This window comes from Protopterus annectens, chromosome 4.part0 (assembly GCF_019279795.1).
Source record: "Protopterus annectens isolate FY-2018-M chromosome 4.part0, PAN1.0, whole genome shotgun sequence".
NCBI classification, from domain to species: Eukaryota; Metazoa; Chordata; order Ceratodontiformes; family Protopteridae; genus Protopterus; species Protopterus annectens.
In genome coordinates, this window is record NC_056733.1 from 627,531,827 (window position 1) to 627,556,450 (window position 24,624).

The following is a 24,624-nucleotide window of genomic DNA, read 5'->3' on the forward strand; positions in this document are numbered from 1 at the left end:
CTGCTGATCTCAGGACAGTCCCGCCCAAATAGGGACATCTGGCAACCCTGCCTGTGGCTGAGGCAAATTGCTGGCTGAGGCACCACAACCTGCTGTGGTGGCAAAGGTGTCTGCTTAACATTTTTCTTTTGTGGCTGGATGAAGGCCCGTGGGAGTGACAATGTGTTCCTTGTTCCACCTGAAAAAGTACAGTTTTGTACCTACCATAAATGTAGATGTCCAATAGACATGCAACTGCAGTCGGGTTTTCCCTCCCTCCATACCCCTCTATGCCTAGGGTCCACCCTATCCCCTTACTCTTAGCTGGGGATATCTGTTATGGTGTATTTGTTTTATTGCTCATGTATTTGTTTGGAATCCTGTTTTTGTCTTCCAATTTGATTACAGCCTTCCTTGGAGGGCACCTGGCATCTGGGGCAAGAAACACTGAAGAAAATGGCGTCGGCTGATGCTTATGTACTTATGTACTCCAGCCGCTCTGACGTCGGAGAGAAATGCGACATCAGCCGATGTCGGACCCAGACTTTGGAATCCGGCCGACCGAGGGCTGCCTGAGGCAGGACAACCCACATGTTATGACTGCAGTTGCATGTCTATCGGACATCTACATTTATGGTAGGTACAAAACTGTACTTTTTCAGGTGGAACAAGGAACACATTGTCACTCCCACGGGCCTTCATCCAGCCACAAAAAGAAAATGTTAAGCAGACAACCTTTGCCACCACAGCAGGTTAGCAATTTGCCTCAGCCACAGGCAGGGTTGCCAGATGTCCCTATTTGGGCGGGACTGTCCTGAGATCAGCAGCCTGATCCCGAGTCCCACACTGCCGGTTTAAATCCCGGGCAGCCTCTGCTTTTTTTTTTTTTTTTGATTGGCCCGTATACCGGCATACGGGCCAACCAAAAATCGCTAAACATGGAGCTTCTTGTCTTTAATGCGGAAGTTCCAATCAAAACATCGCAAAACAGAGCTACTTCTGCTTAATGCGGAACTGCGATGTTCTGCATTAAACAGAAGTAGCTCCGTGTTTAGCGATAAAAATAAAGATGGAAGACCATTTTTTTTTTTTTTGGTTAGTCTTCACTTACAGTCAAAGACCATTTTTTGTTTTTTTTTTAGTCTTTGTCCCTACCTGGCCAACCTGGCCAATCGGAAATCTGGCAACTCTGGCCACAGGTGGGTGACTCTGCTGTGGCCATTTGTTGTATCTCAGACAACGCATCGAGTCTCTATGGTCTAGCAACTACAGCCACTATGGACTGGGGGTTAGCCACATCCGCTGCAGCTGTTGGGGTCCCTCTTTGAACAAGGGAGAGACACTCTTGTTGGTGTTGTGAGAAGGAACAGGAAAGTTTTCCCTGTTATGTCACAATGCTGTGCCCATTTTTGGGGAAGCAGAAGCTGCCATTAGTAACTTGGTTGGCCCCCATTTTTACTTGTTAAAAAGAAACAGAAAACCAAGCATGCATATACTCCTCCTCAAATTTCTTTGGATAGGACTAGTTTACCGGGACTGGCTCTGGGTTTGATTTAGGCTATTGATCTTTCTTGTAGAGTAGTTTCCACTAAAAGAAAGAGGGATGTCTCCTTTCCTGAAGAGATTCAAGATTCTGAATCTGGACAAGAAGATGCAGGGACTGATTCAGGGTTTTGTCCTCATATTTCTGATTCAGATTCAAAGGAAAGCTGTCTTTCTAATTATCCCTGCAGATGTTTCCCTTTCTCTAAGCCTATTGCAAGAATGCCCCAGTATTTTCAGTGGCAGAACACTGAGGTTTCTCAGTCCCTCAAAAATACTATGAGTTTGTTACAGAAAGGATTTTCCAGAACCTACACCCATTCCTCCTGTCTTGTCTGCTTTAGAAGATGTGTGTCTTAACTGCCTGCAGTTTTCCTGACAGTCAGCCAGCTGGCCCTAAAAAGGCAAATATGATGTATAAATTTCCTCAGCCTTTTAAATTTTTATACACTGTTCCCAAACCTGACTAAGCAGCTGTAACCTTTGTTGACTCCTCTGCTGCTAAGCAATTTGATCTGATGTTGTCAATTTTCTTTTTATCCTTGACACCTGGGTTCGGTTCTGACATCGGAACTGACTTTGCCTTTAGTACAGCTCGCACTGACCAAAAACTCTAGAGCTTCACCTCTACCCATATTGCCTGTCTCCCAATTACCTCAGATCTTATTTGCCACTTTTCTGGACAGATGCATTCACCAGAGCTCTTGAGCTTAGTTTCGCTTTTTGAATAGTTTTTCTTCTATTTTTTAAACTTCTTCTCTCTTTTTGTTTTTATTCTCTTACACTGTTCCTCTACCCTATATTTAGTATCACTGTCCCCTTTCCTTAAACTGCAGTGTATTCTCTGCTATCATTGCTGATAGATTTCTTCCGTACACTTCTGTGTGTTCCTTAAATATCATCGATAGTTTCCTTCTTTCCTTTTTCCTCTTTCACTACATAAAAAAAAGTCTGCCTTACTTCTGTCTTTTCTAGTTGAGAGTTTTGCCCGTCTCTCTTTACCGTGAGTATTGTGTGCATGCGTGCATATATGTGTGTGTATGCTCCATCCTCCTTTTTTATTATGGCTGAGAAAACTAAGGACGTTTCTGCCTTCAAAAATGCAAGAAGTGCGACCATACCTGTATCAGACTTACATCTTTTATGTATATATTGTTTAGGTCCTGCGCATTTACGGGAGGATTGCAGTATTTGCCATGGTTGTAGCCACAGGAGTCTTGTTGAGAGAAGGAACAAGCTGATTTTGAAAGGCTTGATTCCATCCACCTTTGCAGAGGCCATATCTGCTGTGGACAAAAGCAAAATGGATATTTATTCCCCTTCTTCATCATCTTCTTTGGAGAAGGGCAAACAGAGGAATTTGTCAGTACCATCCTCCCCTTTGGCGTCAACAGTTGAAGCATAAATCCTCAGCTCCTAAAAGTTCCTTGGGGCCAAATTACTCTGACTGTAAGATTTTGGTACTGGGAAAATCATTGCCTCTGACCACCATTCCTAAGTCAAAGCCCTTGATGCCAGTGGCTTTGGCACAAGATTTGCCTTCTGGTTCTACATTGATGCCGATTGCTTTGGTGCAGACTATAGATATAGAGCAAAAGGAAACTCTGCTCAGGACTTGTTACTCACCATCTATTGATCCCTTTGTGGGTGAGTTACCTGAGGTTTTTCTTCAGAGACCAAAAGCCTTACAGAACTTGATGTGGAGAGACTGTTGAATAAAATTGTGTTGGCGAGAGGTTTCTCAGGACTCCCTTTGGTTCCGGCCCCTGTAGGCTCAGGAGCCGAACCTATATTCACCCCTCTAACTCCTTCTCCCCTGACCTCCACTGAGGCTTTAGAGTTTACGGCTCTGAGTCGTCCAGTGCCAGTTTTATCAGTTCCAGAGGTCTCTCTCTCTCTCTCTTTGGAGTTGGTTATTGCACTGAGTTCTTTGGTCATTTCGGAGCTGGAGTGGAGACCTCCCAGGACCGTATCTGTCCTGTTGGCTCCGAGGGGCAGGAGTAGACTCCAATTTTTTCAGAGTCGTACATGCAGCTTGGAGCATCTGCACAGTTCAGTATGGCTCTGGCTTCTATCTCAGGGGCTGTTTCTTCAGAGTGGGGAGTGACCTCAGCTCCAAGGCAGTCTGCCTCTGTTCTCTGCTCCCTTCCCTCTTCGGGGTGGCCAGTCTTTAAGGCAGTGGAAAGGCCTTGCCTCTTACACTGAGTGGTGCATAGCTACAGTTATCCCACTCCACAAAGGGGGATCCACTTTGGATCCCAGGAACTACTGCCCCATCAGTCTGACAAGCCTGATCTGCAAGGCCATGGAACATATTATCATGGAACTTATAAACAAAGACATTGGCAACCTTCAAACACTGGACCCCATGCAGTTTGAGTTCATGAAGGGCCAATCTTGTCTCCTGAACCTGATTGACTTCTTTGAATTAGTATCCAGAGCCGTGGACAAGGGTAAGGTGATCCACACAGCCTATCTGGACCTTGCCAAGGCCTTCAACACCATCCCTCACTCTGGAATCATAGATAAACTTACTAAGCTGGGCATTAATCCCTACTTCACTCAATGGGTTACCCACACTGTAAAAGTAGATTACTCCAAATCCAGCTCCAGACAAGTGACAAGTGGAGTACCTCAGAGTTCAGTCCTGGGACCGTTCTTGTTTGGCATCTACTTCTCTGAAGTGCAGGCCAACACTAAGGGACTCTGGCTAAGAAGGTTTGCAGATGACTGCAAACTGGGAGCCATTATTAAATCCCCAAATTATGTGGATATTCTACAAAAGGGTCTTACAGAAACAGATGCTTGGTGCCAGAGCCATGGGCTCAAGCTCAATGCCAAAAAATGTATAGTTATCCCTTTTGGGAAAAAACATGTACCCATGAATTACCACATAGGTGGCAGTACACTAAATACCGAAAGTGTGATAAGAGATTTAAGGACACAGGTGGACAGTGGTCTCACCTTCAATAACCACATCACCACAACAGTCAGGAAATCCTTCTATGTAGCACACCTCATCACTAAGGGCTTTTCATCCAGAAAAAAGGAAGTCATTGTCCCACTGTACTCATCCCTCATTAGACCCATTATAGAATACAATGCCCCGTTTGGTATGTACCACTCAAGACATCTGCAACAACTGGAAAGGCCACAGAAATACCTCACTAAAAGAATCACAGGCCTAAAGCAGATGCTGTATGCTGACCATCTAAAAAAACTCAGCCCATACTCTGTCGCATATCTTCTACTCAGAGGCAATCTCTGCTTAACATATAAGGCCATGTCAAACCTAGAGCTGTTGGACATGCTACACTTAAAGTAATCCCAATCCCTCAGAGACACATGCTCCAGGGATCTAAACCTTGTCATCACAATGAACAAAACATGCTGGAGGGATAGGTTCCTGACCCATAGACTCCCCAAACTCTGGAATAGACTGCCCATACATGTCAAGCAGAGTGCCTCTTTGGCCGTCTTCAAAAGGAACCTTGATGATTGGGTGGGAGATAGGAAATTCACCCTGGGGTCATGTCAGTTACCCTGCTAGACAGGGATCCAGGGAAGTAAATACTGTGGGAAGAAATAGCCAGGGAATTGTTATGGCTAAGCTTGTATAGGCCCTGGGGCCGATAGCCTAGTACCAACCTATGAACCAATGAACAGTGACTCATGTCTATTTATTTGACCTGTCTCTCCACTGGGGCAGTAAGTATTGAAACCTCAGGAATCACAGATACAGATTCTGTCATATTCTGATACCTCCCCAGATTATCCCCCTAAGGAGGTTCCATAGAAGAAGAAGTGTAAGAGGAAGCACTTAGATTCCCCCACAGGAGTCGATCATGGAAGACACTAATTTTGATGAAGGGGAAGGATCCCTGAGGTCACCCCCTAAAGATGTCTCCTCTGGAGGCATTCTAGAAATTTTGAAACAGAGAGGTGACTGGAAGTCCCAAAACCCTTCCTTGGAGGAATCAGTTTACTTGCAGGCTTTCAGTACTTGCCCATCTACATCTTGGGTGACTCAGCCCATTGACAAACTCATTCAGTTGATTTCTCAGTGGGCATGGAAGGTCCTGGACACTATTGAACCCATCCGCAAGAGACTGGACAAAATTTTATCTGCATCAGAGGATAAGCAATTCTGGGCTAAAGGTTTAGCAGTAGATGCCATGGTTGTAGTGGCCACCACAAAAAAGGAACTCACTGAGGAGAGTTCATCCATCTGTCCACCCAACAGAGAGTCTTAGACGATGGATAGATTTGGGAAGCGAGTTTACTCTTTGTCGTCCTTCACCTTAAAGACTTTTGAATTTCCTGGCACATTTCACCAGACTTCAAAGGGATCTGATCAAGGAGTTGTCAGATACCCTGGCAGGAGCTGTTACTGAGAAAGTACAAGAGTAGGTTGCTTCCCAGTTGGCCACCCTGGAGTCTGTGTCAAACTCGTCCATGGGGCTCATTGTGCATGCAGCTGAAGAGACCTCCAGAGCAGTGGGTTCAGGCATAGCCATAAAGAAACACACCTGGATGCACCTATGTGACGTTGCAGAATCATTTAAGTCTTCATTCATCAATGCACCTTTTGATGGATTATCTTTGTGTGGCCCAAAAGTAAGAGAGCCTTTATCCAGGTGTGAAAAGGATGGTACGACACTTTCTGCTGTGGGCATACATTTTCTACTCCTCAAAAATCATTTTCTAGGAATCAGAGAAGCAGTGGAAAGATGTTGTTCAAAAAATCCCAAGGGCCTTTCCAGGACACATGTGGAGGCAGTTCCCCCAGGGGCAGAGGGGGAGACTACAATCTAAAATGCCGCCCTTGCATCAGAGGTGGTCTACAGAACCAGGCCTTTAGGTAAGCCCTTTCAGCATTCCTGAAAGGAGGCCCAATTGTCTTCCTCTGGAGGCAATTTAGGGGACGCTTATCCTTGCACCAAAATTCCTGGCTGAATATAACAATAGATTCTTGGGTGCAACAGATCATATCCAGAAGTTGTACCATATCCTTTTCCCATCTCCCCCCATGTGCAAAAAATCCCTGATGTTCCACCCAGTTAGAGGGAATCAGCAGTTCTAAAAATTCAAAAACTGCTAGACAAAAGGGTCATCCAAGAAGTCCCACCAGACCAGAGAGAATCCAGATTTTACTCAAGATTCTTTTTAGTGCCAGAAAAGACAGGGGCCTGGAGACCAATTTTGGCTCTCAGTATGTTCAACAAATCAGTTCAACAAATGAAATTCTGGATGATCACAGTACAGTCCAGTCTTTTGTTTTTGGAAAAGGATGACTAGATATGCTCCATAGATCTTCAGGATGTGTATTACCACATAAAAATGGACAAGCAGTCTAGGAAGTTCCTCCGCTTCAGCTGGTAGCCAATCATTACCAATTCAGGGCACTACCCTTTGGTCTAAACACAACTCCCAGGGTGTTCACCAAATGTATGGCAGTAGTAGCAGTTCACTCAAGACTGCAAGGATTCCGGGTATTTCTCTATTTGGATGACTGACTCATTGCCACTCTGAACAGGCATTGATTGATAGAGGCAAGGGATTATGTTCTCAATACCTCTGCATACCTAAGAATAACTGTAAATGATGAAAAATCTCAGCTGATCCCAACTCAGAGTTTAGAGTTTATAGGGGCAATGCTGAATATGACAACAACTGTAGTATCCCTTCCCCCAGTGAAACTTTGAAAAATCATAACTCAGGTTCAAGAAAATAATTCACAGCAAGAACTTACCTGCTTGACTAATTTTACCGGCCCTATGTTCTATGGCAGCGACAATAACTCTAGGTCCCGTAGTCAGATACAACATGAGAATTCTACAATAGCTGCTAGCATCTCAGTGCTCTATGCTATACCAACCCATGTCAGACCAGATTCTCATCAGCAATCATTGTGGGAAGGATCTAGCTTGTTGGATTCACTTCAAAGAAATCCTGGGCTGCCTGTTCTTCCTTCCACAACCCAAGGCCATAATGACCATGGATGCCTCCCAGATGAGGTGTGTGTGGGGGGGATTTTCTTGTCAAGACTGTCCAAGGCACTTGGTCCCTTACAAAGGCCAACTTGCATATCAGTGTTTTGGAGCTAAAAGCAATGGTTTTAACACTGCAAGCCTTTCAAACCACCCTTCCTTCAGGAATAATTGGGATTCAAGCAGACAGTATGTCCAGAGTTTGGTACATCAACAAACAGGGAGGAACCAAATCTTATCCTCTTTGTCAAGAAGCACTCAATGTGCAGCAGTGGGCGATCTCTTCTAACCGCTTTTGATAGCAATGCACATTCCGGAGAGTTCCAGTGTAATAGCAGACAACCTGTGCAGATGTATTCTTTAGCCTCATGAGTGGTCTCTCAATCCAAAGGTGACAGAAGAGATTTTCCATTAATGGGGCCAGCCTTACTATGATCAGTCTTACTGTGATCAGTTCACTTCTCCCCTAAGCAACATGTGCAGCAACTACTTTGCCCTGATTCCCCCTCTGGGGAAGTCACAGAGAGATGCACTTCTCCACACTTGGCCCACCGGTCTCATGTACACTTTTCCCGATACCTCTAATTCCAAAATTCTTACGTAAAGCACTCACGTTGAAGAGCAAAGTAATCCTCATTGCTCCATTTTGGCCTCAACATATATGGTTCCCCTTTCTTTGGCCTTATCTAATTCAACAACCATGGACTCTGGACCCAGCTCCAGACCTTTTGTCCCATCCAGAGGGACAGGATTACCCACACATTCTGAGCCTCAAGCTGACAGCATGGTTCCTCCAATTCCACTAGTGGCCAGGCATCTTAACCTTTCTTCCATAGGACGCCAACTTCTCCTAGCATCTCATAAACCTTAATAGTAAATGGAAAAGATTTACCACTTGGGCTCATGAATGGGATATTAACCCCTTTTCCACTTCTATTGATAATATTTTAGAGTTCTTAGCCTCTCTTTTCAATGCAGGAGCTTCCCCTTCTACAATTAAGATACAGCTAGCAACAATTTCAAATTTCCATGATGGTTTGGAAGAACATTCCTTGGCTTGGCTTCTCATAGACTCTGTAGGTCATTTTTAAAGTGGACACTTTTGCTGAAACCTCCTTTCAAAGATCCTACCCCACCTTGGGACCTAAACCTAGTGTTGCAAACTATTGTGCATTCTCCCTTTGAACCATCTGCAGACTGTGATCTGAAATACTTGTCATAAAAAACATTATTTTCGTGGCAATAACCTCGGCTAGAAGGATTTCAGAAATTCAGGCTTTATCATGTAAACCACCTTACCTGATCCTTCATAAGGACAGAGTCTGCTTACGAACAAATCCCACAATCCTACCTAAAGTAGTGTCAGAGTCTAATATGAATCAGACAGTTAATTTGCAGGTATTATTTACAAATTTTTCAAACAGAGGTGAATGCTGTCTGCATTTGCTAGATGTTCACAGACAATTAAGCTTTTACCTTCACAGAACAAAAGACATGAGGAAATGTGACCAAGTGTCTCCTTTTCAAGTGATAAGTTTGGTAAACCAGTCAGCAAGGTTACCTTAGCCAGATGGCTCAAGGATTGTATTTCCTTTATCTATGACAAAAGGAAAATTGCCTTACCTAGGCTTGTTAAAGCACACTCTGCAAGATCTGTCGCCACTTTAGCAGTTTTCAAGTAAAGAACTTTAATGGATGATATATGTGCAGCAGCTACATGGGCTTCTCCCCGTACCTTTATTACTCATTAACACTTGGATTTTGTCTCTAGGGGAAGAGAATACTTTGGTTCAGTTGTGCTCAGGAATATCCCTCCATGAGTCCTCCCAAGGTCTAAAGTAGCTGGGGACTCTGCCCAGTATGTCAAGGATAAAATGAAAATTGACAACATCAGATAAAGAAGTTATGTACTCACTATAACGTTCTATCTGTGTTGTCTATTTTCTTTTAATCTTGACTCCCCTTACTCCATCCCCCAGCCTTTGAAAACTCTCTGGTGGAACAGATGACATACCTTTTCTTCTAGTAACCTCTGAGGCATAGCAGATATGGCTTCTGTTGAGGCTTCTTTATCTGTCAGCCTATATCTAATCAGCGAACTCAATCTGAAGTAATTGGGAGACAGGCATTATAGGTAGAGGTGAAGCTTGAGAGTTTTTGGTCAGTGGGAGCTGTAGTAAAGGCCGAGTTGCTTCCGATGTCAGAACCAAACCCATATGTCAAGGATAAATTAAAATGGACAACACAGATGGAATGTTAAGCTGAGCACATAACTTCTTTTTAATTCTAATACTCTTTCTAATAAGGATAGGAAAATTACTGATAGACATAGGAAAAAAGTGTAGACTTCCACAACTTTGAATTTCAGAATTTTAAATTGTTAGACTCATATGTTAAAGTTTATGCTGACATTTTGTGAAAGTATGAGTAATGTTTTAGTTCAAAGTTTTTTCTTGTGAAAAATCTGCTTTAAATAACTTTGTTTCTTCCATTGCACAGGTCTCTAGTCATTGTTTGCAGTGTGGGTATGACTCTAATACTTCGTCTAAGGCTATGGCCACTGTACATTTTTAAGGAGGTTTGCTTGGCTGCATTCTCAGAACCTTCCAGATGATGATAAAATGACATTTTAAATTCTCCTTTGGACAGAGATTTAGTGTTTGGCCCCTCTGCTGCAGAGGTAATCAAAAACTGTGATGAAAGGGGCAAGCTTATCCAGGAAATCTCTAAGATTTTTCATCCCTCCTTTTCCGAATTGCTCCAAGGGATTTTCAGCCTCATCTAGTTTTGGCAAGACACAAAATAAACAGTCTCAACAGAATTCAGGTAAACAGATGTTTAAGAAGACATGGCAGGGAGGCTCCAGAAAGAAGTCTCAAACCTCCCAAAACCAAGGACACGTCTACATGTGTGAATGACTATTCAGGAGACCTTGAGACCGCCTCCTACCTTGGACCTCTTTCTCTACCAAAAAGTCTGAATCTCCATCTTTCTGTTTGGCAACAGGTTATTTCAGACAAATGTGTTCTGAAAATCATTCATTAGGGTTACAGATAACAGGAGGAGGAAATTCCTCCTTTCCAGGGGTCATTTCTCATCCTACAGATCAGACTGTTTTGTTTCCACCTTTTCTTCATTGCATGCTTTTCCAGAAAAGAAAGAAAATGCTTGGAGTCTTTTTCCAGATCTTTCTTTCCTAAACCTGTTTGTGATAGATCCCAAATTCAAAATGATGTCATTTCACAACTTGTAGCCTCTTGTTCTGCTTTCCAGTTTCCTGGTAACAATAAATGTAAAAGATATTTATCATTACATTCCTATTCATCCAGACTTCAGGCATTTCTTAAGATTTTTTTGTGTCTGGATCACATTATCAGTTCTGTGCTTTACCCTTTGTTCTATCCACTGCACCAAGAGTGTTCACAAAGTGTTTAGCTGCAGGTATAACTTATTTTAGGCTACAGGGTATCCACATTTTTCCATATTTAGATGTTTTGGTTATCTCCGCAGAGTCTTTTTCAGAATGTCAGGAATCTTGCTGTTGGGTGACAGATCTCTTGTACAAGCTGGTATTCCAAGAGAACATTCAAAAGTCTTTCTTGATTCCTCACACAAGATTGTGTTCTTGGGATGTCAACTGGACACCTCAGTTCAAAGAGCTTTTCTTCCTCAGTAAAAAATAGATCTTTATTTAGCTCTATTTCTAAGTTTTTCCACTTTGACTTCAGTCACTGCAAGGGAATACATCCGGACTTTAGGTCTCATGGCATCTATGATTCTCATGATACCCCTAGCAAGACATTCACATGAGAAAGATATGGTGGTATCTGAAATCTCTTTTGCCCCAGTATCAACACCCTTTATCTTTTCAGATCCCAGTAATGTGGTTTGTCAGAAGAGAAATCACTTAGTGGAGACAACAGATACCCTTAATTCAAGGTCTTCTCTTCTCCCACCATGCTGCAAAGCAGTCAGTCACCACAGATGCTTCAGACTTTGATTGGGGAGCAGTTTCAGGAGAGATAAAAATACAGGGTTGTGGAGCTCTAAGGACAGATGCAAGCACATAAATATGAAGGAGTTGCTTATCCTGATCAAAGCACTCAATTCTCTGAACCATCCTTGGTCCCCGGGACCTTTTCAGGTGGTTACAGACAATACCATAGTGATGTGGTAGATCTGCATACCCCCCTTTGCAGGCTAGCCATGTTAGCTTGGGATATAGCTTCACAGTACAGTGTCACTCTTCAGGCATCCTACACTTTGTCAGAGCAAAGTTGTGTAGCAGAGAAACTGAGCAGGGCCAGTGCAGACCCTTACGAATGGAAACTAGATCTGGGGGTCTTCCAAGATTTGCTCCATCTGTGTGGAGATTCTCAAGTAGATCTCTTTGCTTCCTCTCTGAACAATAAACTGGCAAAACTCTGTTCCAGGACTCCATGCAAGAAGACCTGGAAGACATATGCCTTTTCTTTTCTTTCAACAGGAATGTTCCTGTATGCCTTTCCCCCCTTCCCATTAATGTCACAGTACTTCTAAAGAGTCAGAAGGAATCCCCCAAGATTATTGTGATGACTCCCTTGTAGCCCAGGCAGTCATGGTTCTCCCTTCTTTTGGAAATGGCCAGGGGCAATTATCCTTCCTCACAGAACGGATCTGCTCAAACAAGAACAGGGATGTTTGATACACCCTGACATCAATCATCTTCAGTTGGCTGCCTGGATGGTAGGGTCTTAATTTCTTTTAGACACCTATTTTCTGAGGACATACAGCAGGTGCCAGTGGAGGCAAGAAAGACTGCTACCAGAAAATCATATATTATCAAATGAAAAAGGTTTTATAGTTGGTGCCATCTACATAACCAGCACCCATTCAGGGCTAGTTGTTCTCTGGTTTTACAATATTTGTGTGAGTTACTATTCTATGGCCTTTCATAATCCTCTGTCAAGGTTCATTTATTGGGTCATTTAATCATGTTTGCCCATGGATCCTGCTCTTTCAAGGTAGCCAGCTGTCAAAATGTTTTTGAAAGGCATTTTTCATAAGAGGCCTTCAAATAAACTAGTGGCCCCTGCTTCGGATCTTAATATTGTGTTAGAGAAACTAACACTTGCTTCATTTAAACCAGCTTATCTAGCTGACTTGAGGTTCTTAACATGGAATACAGTTTTATTGATTGTTCTGACCTCTGCAAAAAAGGCATCTGAGTTGCAAACTCTTATTGTAAGCCAACTCTACCTCACTTTCCTCAAGGACAGGGTCTCTTGGAGAACTAACCCCTCGTTTATGCCTAAAGTGGTATCTGAGTTTACTTTAAGTCAAACTGTCCATCTCCCTGTTTTCTTTCCTGAATCCTAAAATGAGGGAGAAAAGATACTCCATACCTTAGATGTCTACAGATAATTCAAGTACTATCTTGACAGAACTAAATCTTTCAGATCATCAGATCAATTGTTCATTTCTTGTGAAGGTAAGACCATTTCCAAATGGTTGTCTAAGGCTATTACCTTTTGTTATTCTCACCATGGCAGATCTATTCCAGACAGGGTGAAGGCCCACTCTGCAAAGACCTTGGCTTCTTCTGTGACTTTTTGGAAAGGGTTGGATTTTAGAAGTTTTCCTAAAAGCTGCAACTTGGTCCTCTTTGCATACTTTTACAAAGCACTATAAACTGGATTCCTTCTCTAGCTCTAGATCATGCTTTGCTAGGACCATTCTTTAGGGGCTCCTGGACCCTTCAAGTTCCACCTTCCAAATATAGTTAGCTGTGGCAATTTACCCACATAGCTAAGGATACTACAGGACTGATCAATATGAAGAACATAGTAAGTTGTGTAAGTTGAACTTATATAACAGTACAGGTTCAAATGATCACTGATGCAGTAGTCACTCCCTCCCTCCATTTTTCTTGTTTTTCTGGTGTATTTTTTATGCCAGGGTGTGGATATTTATTTATTTTTTTATTATTATTCCCAAGGCTCAGCCTCTCTCTCCCTGATGGTAGTTAAGTTCTGAAGGGCTTTGCACCTAGACTTGTCTTTTAGTCAGCTTATCTCAAGCTGCTTGGCAGTTTGGGCACATAACAGGTGGAAGCTGGCTGACTGTTATATCTGTGGCAGGATATAACCTTTATAGCTAAGGCTATGCAGCAGTGATTATTTGAATATTTTACTGTTATAGTAAGTTCAACTTGCACAACTCTACTTTTAATAGTAATTAACAGTGTGGCTGGGATTGTAGAATCTGTGGAATGGGTATAACTGTGGGTGGAATAACATTTGCACTAGATGTGTCAGCTAGGATATTAGCTATTTTCTTTTGGTCAAAGGGTACAGTATTATTGTAGACTAGTTCCAAACATTGTTGGATTGCCAAAGATACATAAGAATGTTACACATCCGCCGATGAGACCTATAGTGTCTGGCTCACAATGAGCTATTTCCAAATACTTGGAGAATGTGTTACATCCCTTATTGATTCATTGTAAAAGTTTTATAAAAGACTCTAATCATTTGTTGGATGATTTATGTTCTTTTTTCCGTACTCACACATATTTTAATTATGTTATGGTCACACTTGATATAAAATCATTATTTATGGTTATACCTAATAATGTAGGTGTTGAACATATTAGAGAATTTTTGTTAAAATGTGGTGGGTTTTCCCACACAAAAAATAAGACTTGTATATAGGATGTTAGAGATAGTTTTAGAAAAATAATGTTTTTTTTTTCCTTCAACAATGAATATTACCATCAAACACAGGGAGTAGCCATGGGAACTTCAGTAGCTAATAGCTATGCAAATCTGGTTTTGGCAAAATGGAAAGAACAGCATATATATAGTGAAGATCTACTAGGTATGATATATAATAGGAATATTGTGTTTTATAGATGCTTTGTAGACAATGTTTTCCTTTTATGGGTAGGTGGAACAACAGAGCTACAGAACTTTGCTGCACATCTTAAACTATGGATTTCCTAAAGTTTGATATAAAATTTGCTTCTGACAAAACAGATTTTTTAGATATTAGTTTTATATGTACTGAGGGACAACTTCACACCACTATTCATGAGAAGAATGTGCAAGTTACGAAGTATGTACATGCTGATAGCATGCATCCAAGATATATACATAAAATGTGTAGTAAAAAGCCAATTTCTGCGAGCCAGCAGACTTAATACATCTGATTTAAACTTTGAAAGAAAATGGATAATATGGCTATAGATTTAGGAGATATAATGTTAAAATGATAGGAGAAGCTAAAAAAAGAAGCTATCTTGATAAAATGGATAATATGGCTATAGATTTAGGGGATGTAATGTTAAAATGATAGGAGAAGCTAAAAAAGAAGCTATCTTGATGTGCTCTAGTATTGGCAAACCATATATATTAGGGAATAATTCTGTAAACAATCTGGGTCATTTAACTAAATACAATAGGTTTACTGGTAGTATTAAAGAAATAATATAGCATACGCCTGGGTGGGTAATGTTGATTTACCCACGGTTGGCCAACCGTGGGTAATACAGCATTACCCACACCCAGGCGTGGGTTATTGCTATTATACCATGACATTATTTAAGAAAAGAAACTATTACTTTTCTTAAATAATGGCATAGTATAATGCCTGTTTGCTGCCCTTCTGCAGATGTCTGGCATCCGCGGCAGTTCTGATGTACTGTGCCTGCGCAGTACATCAGAGTTGTATAGCAACGGAGAAAGCAAGATCTCTGTTGCTTTTTTTTTAGTGTTTCGCTATGTTAAATGGGTTTAACATAGCGAGACAGCTTTAAAATAAGCAACGGAGATGTCCGTTGCTTATTTTAAAACTGTCTCGCTATTTTAAACGCATTTAACATAGCGAACACTAAAAAGCAACGGAGATCTTGCTTTCTCCGTTGCTTTTTAAACCTGTCTTGCTATGTTAAATGGGTTTAGCATATGAGACAGCTTTAAAATAAGCAACGGAGATTTCCGTTGCTTATTTTAAAGCTGTCTCGCAATGTTAAACCCATTTAACATAGCGAGACAGTGTTTTAAAAAGAGAGTTATACTAATGGAAAAAAGTCCGGGCAACCGGACCTTTTCCCATTAGTATAACTCGATTTACAATGGGCACGCTGGCCAATCAGCGTGCACGTTTTGGAATAATAATGGGGGGGTCATGGTATAATAAAAATGAATTGGCCTATTTTACAGTCTGATACTAATATTAATACATTTATAGGAGATAAACCATTGTTATTTATAAAACAAAGAGCATAATCTTAAGCAACTATTATGTTATAAAGATTTGAAGTGAAGGGGTGGAAGTCATTCTATAACTACCAGTAAATGTATGACCCCTTGTTATAATTGTAATTTTTTAAGCATTTAAACGTAGGTAAAATGTTTATACATCTGTTAACACAGACTGAATTTTATTTTAAGGTTTTTTGCTACCTGTAATTCAAAAAATATTGTGCACTTAGCTAACTGTGAAGAATGTCCTAGTTTCTATATCGGTAAAACTAACATGAAGTTTAAGGAATGGATATCTTCCCACCTTTCAGAAATTCTTAGGAAAGTAGAGACTAATGCCTTGTATAAGCACATTCAAAGAGCAGGAGAACAGCACATATTTAAGCTTAGAGTTTTGGAAATTATTAGTGTTGGAGATAAGAGGGGGTGATTTAATGAATAAAACTGAGTTAGATGAGTGCAAATGGATTAATTATTTCAGGGATGATGTTTCCCCTGGTTTGAATGCAGTTAGCAGTATAAAATGTGTTAAAAGAAAATTCTTGTTATATATGATATGCTGTTCTTTTAAGTAAACCTTTTAGATAATTATGTAATTAGGCTGGCCAATTTGTATTAATTATACTGTGTCTTTTAGTACAGTATATAAGCTGTGAGAAAGTAATGTATTGTGAACATTGAGAAAGAGCTGTGTGCTTGAAAGCTTTGTACTTGTATATACTTTTTAATTCAGCATCTATTAAAACAGTTTTTACAGTGTGACATTTGGACTTGGGATTATTTTCTTTGTTTTTTAAAACCCCATTCCTCCTCTGTATGTGTTGTTCCCACGATTCCCATTTTTTTCTATGTAATTTGCTCCTACCCTTTTTCTAAAGATCCCAATTCCACTTGTTTATCTATGTTACTAAATTCACTACTTTTAGTACTGTTGGTTTAGATTTTGATTTCTGTTTTCTAGTAGTTGCTTTTATGGCAGCCACCATAATTAGAGCCAGCAAGGCCTTACTATGTCTAGGCAATTCCGATTTTGTATCATAGCACAGAAAGATCATTTCCTAAGATACACCATTTTGCTCGCCCAGTATCTCTGGTAGAGTAGTCTGCATGGAATCTTTAAAGGCTGCCAGCTCATTAGACTCTGAGAAAATATGTTCCCAATTACCTCTTTCTTCCCCATCACACCTCCAACATTTGCTGTCTACCTGAGGAAAAATTTTCTGGAGTCTGCTTGGGGTATAAAATACCTATGCAAACATTTCCAAGGAAAAATCCTAAATCTTCTCAATTTTGTTGCATATTTGGAGGACTACATATACCCCCCCCATTGTTTCTTTGTGAATTGATTATCAAGTGTGTCTTCCCAATCCTTTCTAACCTCCTCTGATTGATTCTTATAGTTATCATGCCATATTTTATACTCTCTACTAATTATTCCTTTAACAGCAGCTTCCATTCTAATTTCTACTAAAAACTGTACCAGTGCTGGTCTTCTGTTTAGGATCTCCCTGTTTCTTTCTCTTTGTCTATACTCTGCTATTAATCCTTGATAAAGAAGGCAGTCTCTAACCATGCAGTCCAAATAAATTCATGGCATCTTCCCATTCTATTACCTTTCCCTCTCTAGTTATTTGCTCCCACTACCTTGGTACCTTTTCCAGTTTTCTCCAATAAATTCCAGCCCCCTCTTGCCTATTATCTGTATCGTTAATTGCAGTCATTCCTATTAGCAGAATCTCCTTCCTCCATTCCCACGTTCACTTAGTTCTTAGAATACTTTCTGCTACTTTAAGAATATAATATTCTATATGATTATTGTTATTCATCTTAAAGATCTGCATTCAAAATCACATTCTCTTCTTGTTTCTTGAGCTTCCCCATGTTTCATCCTTATCCCTTTCCACTTTGAATTATAGGTGTCTGCTTGTGCTATGTATAGGAGCCTTAACCATGTAGCTTTGAAATACCCCTTCGAATTGGATAATCCCAATCTGCCTTGTTCTGGTAGAAGAATCAGTTTATCCCACTTTACTCTTGCTGTCTTTCCCTCCCAGATAAAATCCTTCAGCTCCGTATTAATTGCTATTGATAACTTTTCATCTGGTTGTTAAAAATATGCCTGAGCTGTGTATAAGACTAAAGGGACTAAAAACATTTTAATTGCTTGCATCTTACTATCCATATCTATATAACAGAGCTTCCAATTTCTCAGTTTTTGTATTATCTTTCGTTTAGCCTCTTCCTAAAACTGTACACAAAAATATCTTTACTCAGTCTTTTTGTCTTTACCTAACATCAGAGCCAATTAAATTCTCAAATAGTAAACAATGTGCATGTAAGTTTTACAGACAGAATTACAGCACTCAGAATAAGTAGAAATAAAATCAAGCACTGGCAAAGGTAGCACACACACCTGAGTCTACTAAAAGAAAATAAATGCAAGGCAATAAATCTTTCCTTCTTTCATTCCAGGCTGTCCAACTTCAGTCAAGGAGGCTTCTCTAAAATGGACATATTAATTTGGCCAGCTTCTGTTTCTCTACAGTGAACAGGAGGCCAGGTTCCACTATCTGAAAAGTGCATGATAAGTCAAACATTCCATCTAACCCTTCTCATCCCAGCACAACACAAGTCCTTCCTGAATATTAAAGAACAATTCTTCCTGTGAGCTTCCATACCCATCAACTTATTTGCCGAAGAATTCTGGACAAAGCTAAAAATAATGGGGGACAAAAGCCTAAAATCAGGATCATTTTTTTAAATATTACTTGTATTAACTTTAAAAGGTCATCAAATAGGTTTTGCATCAACTTGCTTTTTCTGAACGAATTATGGAACTCTAATGGTTGGAATTATTTTTTACGAGGGGCAGGGCAAATACATAAGGCAAAATCAGGAAGAGTTGTGCATTCTTCCACTGTAAATGAAACAAAAATAAAGGAGATGTTTTTCTGATGTAAACAAAGATAACTGCCACACCATTCCTACATTCAAAGGAAGAGCCATCCTGCTGCTTACATGCTAGCATGTGATACCTGCTTTCAGCAATCCACAGCATATCTGACATGTCTGAATGAACAACCCTACATAATTGTAGCCTGTAAGGTTGTCTGTGTCATATAAAAAAAAATGTGAAAAAAACCCCCACAAAAATGAACCATGGCTTGGTACATTGCCAGAATACAAACCTGAGCCGAGCTTAAACTCAAACTCGAGATTGGCGTGAGCTACCTGTAGGTCAAGCACCACTAGTGTGTGTGTTTGTGTTTGTGTGTGTGTGTGTGTGTGTGTGTGTGTGTGTGTGTGTGTGTGTGTGAGTGCACATGCAACCCCCCCCCCAACAGAGGTGAATCGGCCATGCCCCTTCTCTTCTTCCTTGCCCTTCCTGGCTTCTCCAGTGCCAGGGCTTCCAATTGAAACCTGGTAACATGAGTCACAGTAAGGCCACTAGCCTTCTGCTCCATGGAACCAGGCTTTCAGAGCTATTATATTGAGAAGGGTGGTTGTGAAATTGTCACAGTGAAGAGATATTAAAGAATTCCATCAGTTTCAGATTCCACGGAGCAGTGCTTCTTTGTAATTTATCAAAGCAAATTCCACTGGATGCAGCTCTGTCAAAGAAACCCATCCTTACCCTACCACTCTATGCAGTATAATAATTCCTGATATCCTTTTTTTTTCCTAAATCATTTTTATTAAATTTTAAAAGTAAAATTTTACAATATTACATGCGCATGCAGTCTACATAGGTGCAATCATATGCACCTACACATTTGCCATATTTAAAGGTCTATGCGACAAAAGAGGCGTCATTAGACAGGCTGATGGCCAGTGTGCCAAGCTTTTACATTCTAACTTCCTATATACTCTTTCAGCATACACTTATCATAAAATTTTATTTTTTTTGTTTTATTTATTTGTCTTTTGATAACTGGGAAAACCCGACTGAGCTAATGGACTATTTTCAACATAGGCCAAAGGAAAAAAGCTCCACAACAGATTCAAAAACATTTAAACATTAGATGCGTGACTATATAGAAGGAGAGAAAGTCCTGCAACAGATTAAATATTTTACAATGAGTTGGAGAGTTGGAGTTGGAGAGAGCTCAACAAAAAAACACATTAAAACATTTTACAGTAGCTGATAAGTAATTGTATACGAAGATTGAAAATCCTCACAACAGATAAAAACACAGATTGAAATACATTTACAGAAACATTAAGAATATGTGTACTGCAGATAGTAAGATATACTGAAGAAGTGGATAACCGATGTCAAGCAAGCTAATACGTAGTTATTAAAAATATTGACTATAATAATGTACAGAGCTGAAAAATAATAGAGTATTGTACTGCCAATCAAGAGGAATAGAATGAGATGAGGAGGAGTAATGAGCAGGAGGGAAAATTAAGGACATGGAGAGAGAGGTGGTTAGTATTAGAGAGATGAGAATGTTATGGAAGGACAAGAGAGGAAAATAAATAGCTGGCAAGTGTTAGGTGAAAAGGTAGAATTGCTTACAATACTAGTATGGTATCATTAAAGTGAGAGCTTCTTTTGATGTTAGGCCATTACTATCTGGTAAGATATGGAGGTGTTAATGAATTTAGAGTGAGAAAGGCATAGTTATAGTTAATAGGTGGTCATGCATCTGTTTTGAGGGTTGTGTGTTTACAGTTCCAGATGTCAGATAGATGCTTTTTAAATTGGAAAGGTTGCTAGTATGTTTAAGGCAATATGGGGGTAGAGGTCCAAGAATGGGCCACATAGCTGGAATAGAGATAGAGGTTCTTGTTGACAGGTGTGGTTTGTAGGTAGTAAGGAGTATTTGGTTTCCAGATCGAAGTGGGCTAGCAGGGGTGTATGTATGTAATATGTCTAGTACGGCTTTGCTTTCTTCTGGTTTGTGGACTAGGAGTAGTTGTGTGCAAGTGAGTTGCTTGTGTAATTCAAGCCAATCAAGCTGTTTTAGGGCTCAACAGTGGTGGGTTCTGCTCATATACTTACTTAGCATACATAAATAGGTCTAAATTTCAGACATTAGACAAAGTCAGATACTACACTTCTCTGTTTAAGTCATTCTAGTAATAAGGAGGTAACTAAATAACTACTTGGGATGCGTGTCCTGTAGGAGCATTGCTGATGTAGGTCCTGTGCAGCAGGAATGGAAAGACTTTTTTCTAGCTTTCATTAGTGCGTTTAGCTCATTTACATTCTAACTCAGCTACCTGATACTTAGTTAACTAAAAATTACCAGGTATACCTCTATATAGTTACCAGACCTAAAGAATAATTATTCCCCTTTATCTCTTACAGAAAGTCATCTCCCTTTCAGCAGCATAAATGAAGTACATTAAGGTATCTCCACCCAGCACACTGTTGTTCTAGTTCCACTCCTCCAGCCATCTCTTCTTTTTCTGTGTAATATTTCTTTTCTCTCCTCCATAATCCCCTAAATATCTTTGTTTTCACAGTTCATCCACTTTTTTACATGATGTGCGGCTGACTCCTTCTGATGACTTTGTATACCATGTTTGACCACCCAGACATTTTTCGTTTGTCTGCAGTTCACCCATTCTCTCCCACAACTTGTTTCAAATAAACATAACCACTTCTCCTTCTTCATATGTGTATGGGCTACTTCTTGGCCCACAGTTAAAATGTTGCTGCCCTCATGTTTCTAATTGCACATCCCTTATGTCTTTTCCCATATTCTGTTATTTCAGCATATTTTTCTCACTTTCTTCTTCCCATTTTTTCCCTAGTCTTTCCATTTCTTTAGGCATTCTTTGACCCTAAGCCTTTGCATATTTTCCCTGGCCTTCCTGTATCTCGCCTTGCTCAAATCTTTTTTCAGTGCCGTCCTTAATCCCCTTTATTTCAGTCATACTCACTCCTCTATGGATATCATTTTATTATGCTTTCCCAGAAAGTCTACATTTTGCAGAGAAATGCCAATTATGTACAGCTGTCTTGTCCAAGCACCAAGTTATGTTCATCATGTCGGTTAGTTCTCTTAGGCACACACACTCACACAAATGCAGACGTACATACTACCCACCACTTCACACTTCTAAATGTAGTCTTGCTTCCAAAATAGGACTTCTGTTGCAGGTAGATCTCTAGATCTCTAGAGAAAAAGGTAAAGAGCTGGTTGGGCCATAGGTGCTGCACATTCAGTTCACAAATCTAGGTTTTGGAGGAACCAGCTGGGAATATGAGAATGAGACCTAAAGTTATCTGATCCATCCATACAGGACCCCATAACTCCAGACAAACAGACATACACATTTGCATACACAGTCACACACACACATCCTGCACAAATTGCTTACCTGAGTAGCTGTCTGAATAGATGAAAGTCATTGTGGTTCTTGGCTCTGCTGTACTCAGCCACTCCATCAAATAGTATAAACAAAAAGTTACATGTGGGTGCGTGCACACACACACATGGGCATTTCTCTGGCCTGCTTGTCTGGATCAGCAGTCTGAGCATAAGAAAATAGAATTGCTTCATACTGCTCAGATTCTGTGTTGATGAATTTTGTGCACTGCTCTGCATGGATCTTACATAGTATGGACATCTTTTAACCACCAAACTATACAAAACTACTTCTAGAGCAGTGCACTGGGATGTTCAAGTAATTTTTCATCCACAGAGACAACCACATTACATATAGCTCTGGAAAAACTCATTACTGTGTATTGCAGAGTTGTGCTTCTCTGAATCACAAGCACCTTTATGCAAACCAAAAATACTTGCATGGCTTGGTATAGTAAACAAGCTGTGTATGAGAACCACCTTCTGGTTGTACACAGTTTGCATGCTGCTGTGTTTGATCATTCTAATATATTTCTGCTTCCTTGTTGTTTCCCCAGTACTACTGATGTCAGAAGTTGTTTCCCATTCTGTTTTTATTCTCATTAAGTCTGCCTTTCTATTTATTTTTTCAGTTTTGCTTTTGACAACTGGTAGCACTTGCATCTGTGCCCATCTGGCATTTGTTCTTAGTTTATTCCATCCATCCATAACCCCCTTTTTCCCATTTTTGCACATGGATTGGGGTGTCACATCAACAATGGGAATCATCTAGAGACAATGTTCACACCTCTGAGTGAGTATCCCTCACGCAGTTGTTCTTCTATACAAAACACATGCATGCAGACTCACACCTATAGATAGTTTAGAGTTTTCAGTCCACCTATTGCATTTCTTTAGAGTGTGGGAGGAAACCAGAGCACCTGAAGGAAATCCACGCAAACACATGGAGGACATGCAGATCCCACATAGAAGTCACCCCATCAGAGAACTGAACTGGAGAACCTCTCGCTTAGTTCTTAGTTTACTGCACTCCAGAAACCTCTTGAAGTCACAAACAGAATGTTTTGCATATGATTTATTTTACTACTTCAGTTATCGTTTTGAGTAATTTACTTTCATTTTTCTTCTAACTCTTTTGTAGAACTTGGAACAGGAGAAACACGAGCTGAGAAGGAAGTTTGAAAATCGGGAAGGAGAATGGGAAAGCCATGTAGCAGAATTGGAGAGTGATGTCAAACAACTGCAGGATGAACTGGAGACGCAGCAAATGCAGCTCCGAGAAACAGATCGAGAAAAGAGTCGAGTTGTCCAAGAACTTTCTGAGCAGAACCAGCGCCTTCTGGAACAGCTGAGTAGGGTAAGTTTAGCAGATAATTCAAGCATAACAAAAACTTATTTCACTATTCTTTATTATTATACCAACAGTTATAATTCTTTATATGGACTTATTGGTAAAATTACCCCTGCTGTATTTAAACTAACTGCTTTATGTAGATTCCTTTTTATTTTTTACTGCTCAGAAATGAGTGATTCTTAATTTGGAACTGATAGAAAGAGGAGTACACAGTTCTCTGTAACAGAGTATGCACAGCATTTTCGTACACTACTTCCTTCCTCAATACATCATATGAGGCAAAGTAACATCAAACATACCTCACTTTTCTTCAACAAACACTTCAGACTAGGTAAAATTATGTCATACCTTCCATTCCTCCTGGAAACACATCCCAAAAGTCAGATTGCAACGTGCCATCTCAAAGTATATTGTGTGAAACACAGTGAAATTTTATGCACACCCTGAACTTATACTTGAAGGAATAAAATTGAAAAACCCTCCCAGAAAAATCATCACAGAAGAAAACACTATCATAACCCTCCTCCTTGGATATATCACATAAGAGTGGGATCATAACTTCTACCCCAAATACATGATGTGAGACAGAGGGTATCATCCTCCCATACATACCAAAGAAGGCAGAGAAATATATCATAACTACCTCTCTGAACACATCACACAAGGAGAAATGTCATACCCCTTCTCTTAACCTCTTCAGTCAGGCTGAGTGCTATAACAGCTTCCTCTCAAGACATGTCATGCGAGACTAATCATACCTTCTTACCCCAAATATATTACACAAGGCAGACTAATATCATAACTCCTCCAAAAATGTCAGAAGTGAAGGAGTATTTCCTTAACCTCTCCTCAACACATCACATGAAATGGAGTAATATCATTCCCACCTCTTCAAATGCATTACAAAAGACAGTGCAATAGCATACCATCACCCCAAACACATCACACAAAACGGATCAATATAATTTCACTTCTTCAGATGCATTAAGGAATATCTTGTAATACCAAATCACTTGCAAGGCATATCACATGAAAAAGTAATATAATGCCTATCCCTGTCTCTAAATACAACATACAAGGAGAGAAATCTTACCTGATTCCTACCACAGCATATCACACAAGACAGATTGATATCTACCCCCACTCCTCCCCAAATGGAATGTATCACATGAGACAGAGAGCCTACCTGCACT

The 24,624-nt window shown here is 40.3% G+C and overlaps 1 protein-coding gene across 2 annotated transcripts in view; it reads left to right on the forward strand.

Moving 5' to 3' along the window:
• BICDL1 (BICD family like cargo adaptor 1) overlaps positions 1-24,624 on the forward strand; it is a 1,161,255-nt gene that overhangs the window by 207,871 nt on the left and 928,760 nt on the right. For both annotated transcript variants that reach the window (XM_044068582.1, XM_044068583.1), the window contains exon 2: positions 23,219-23,434. In XM_044068582.1, coding sequence (XP_043924517.1) covers positions 23,219-23,434 — 216 coding nt within the window. The remainder of the gene's footprint in view (positions 1-23,218; positions 23,435-24,624) is intronic.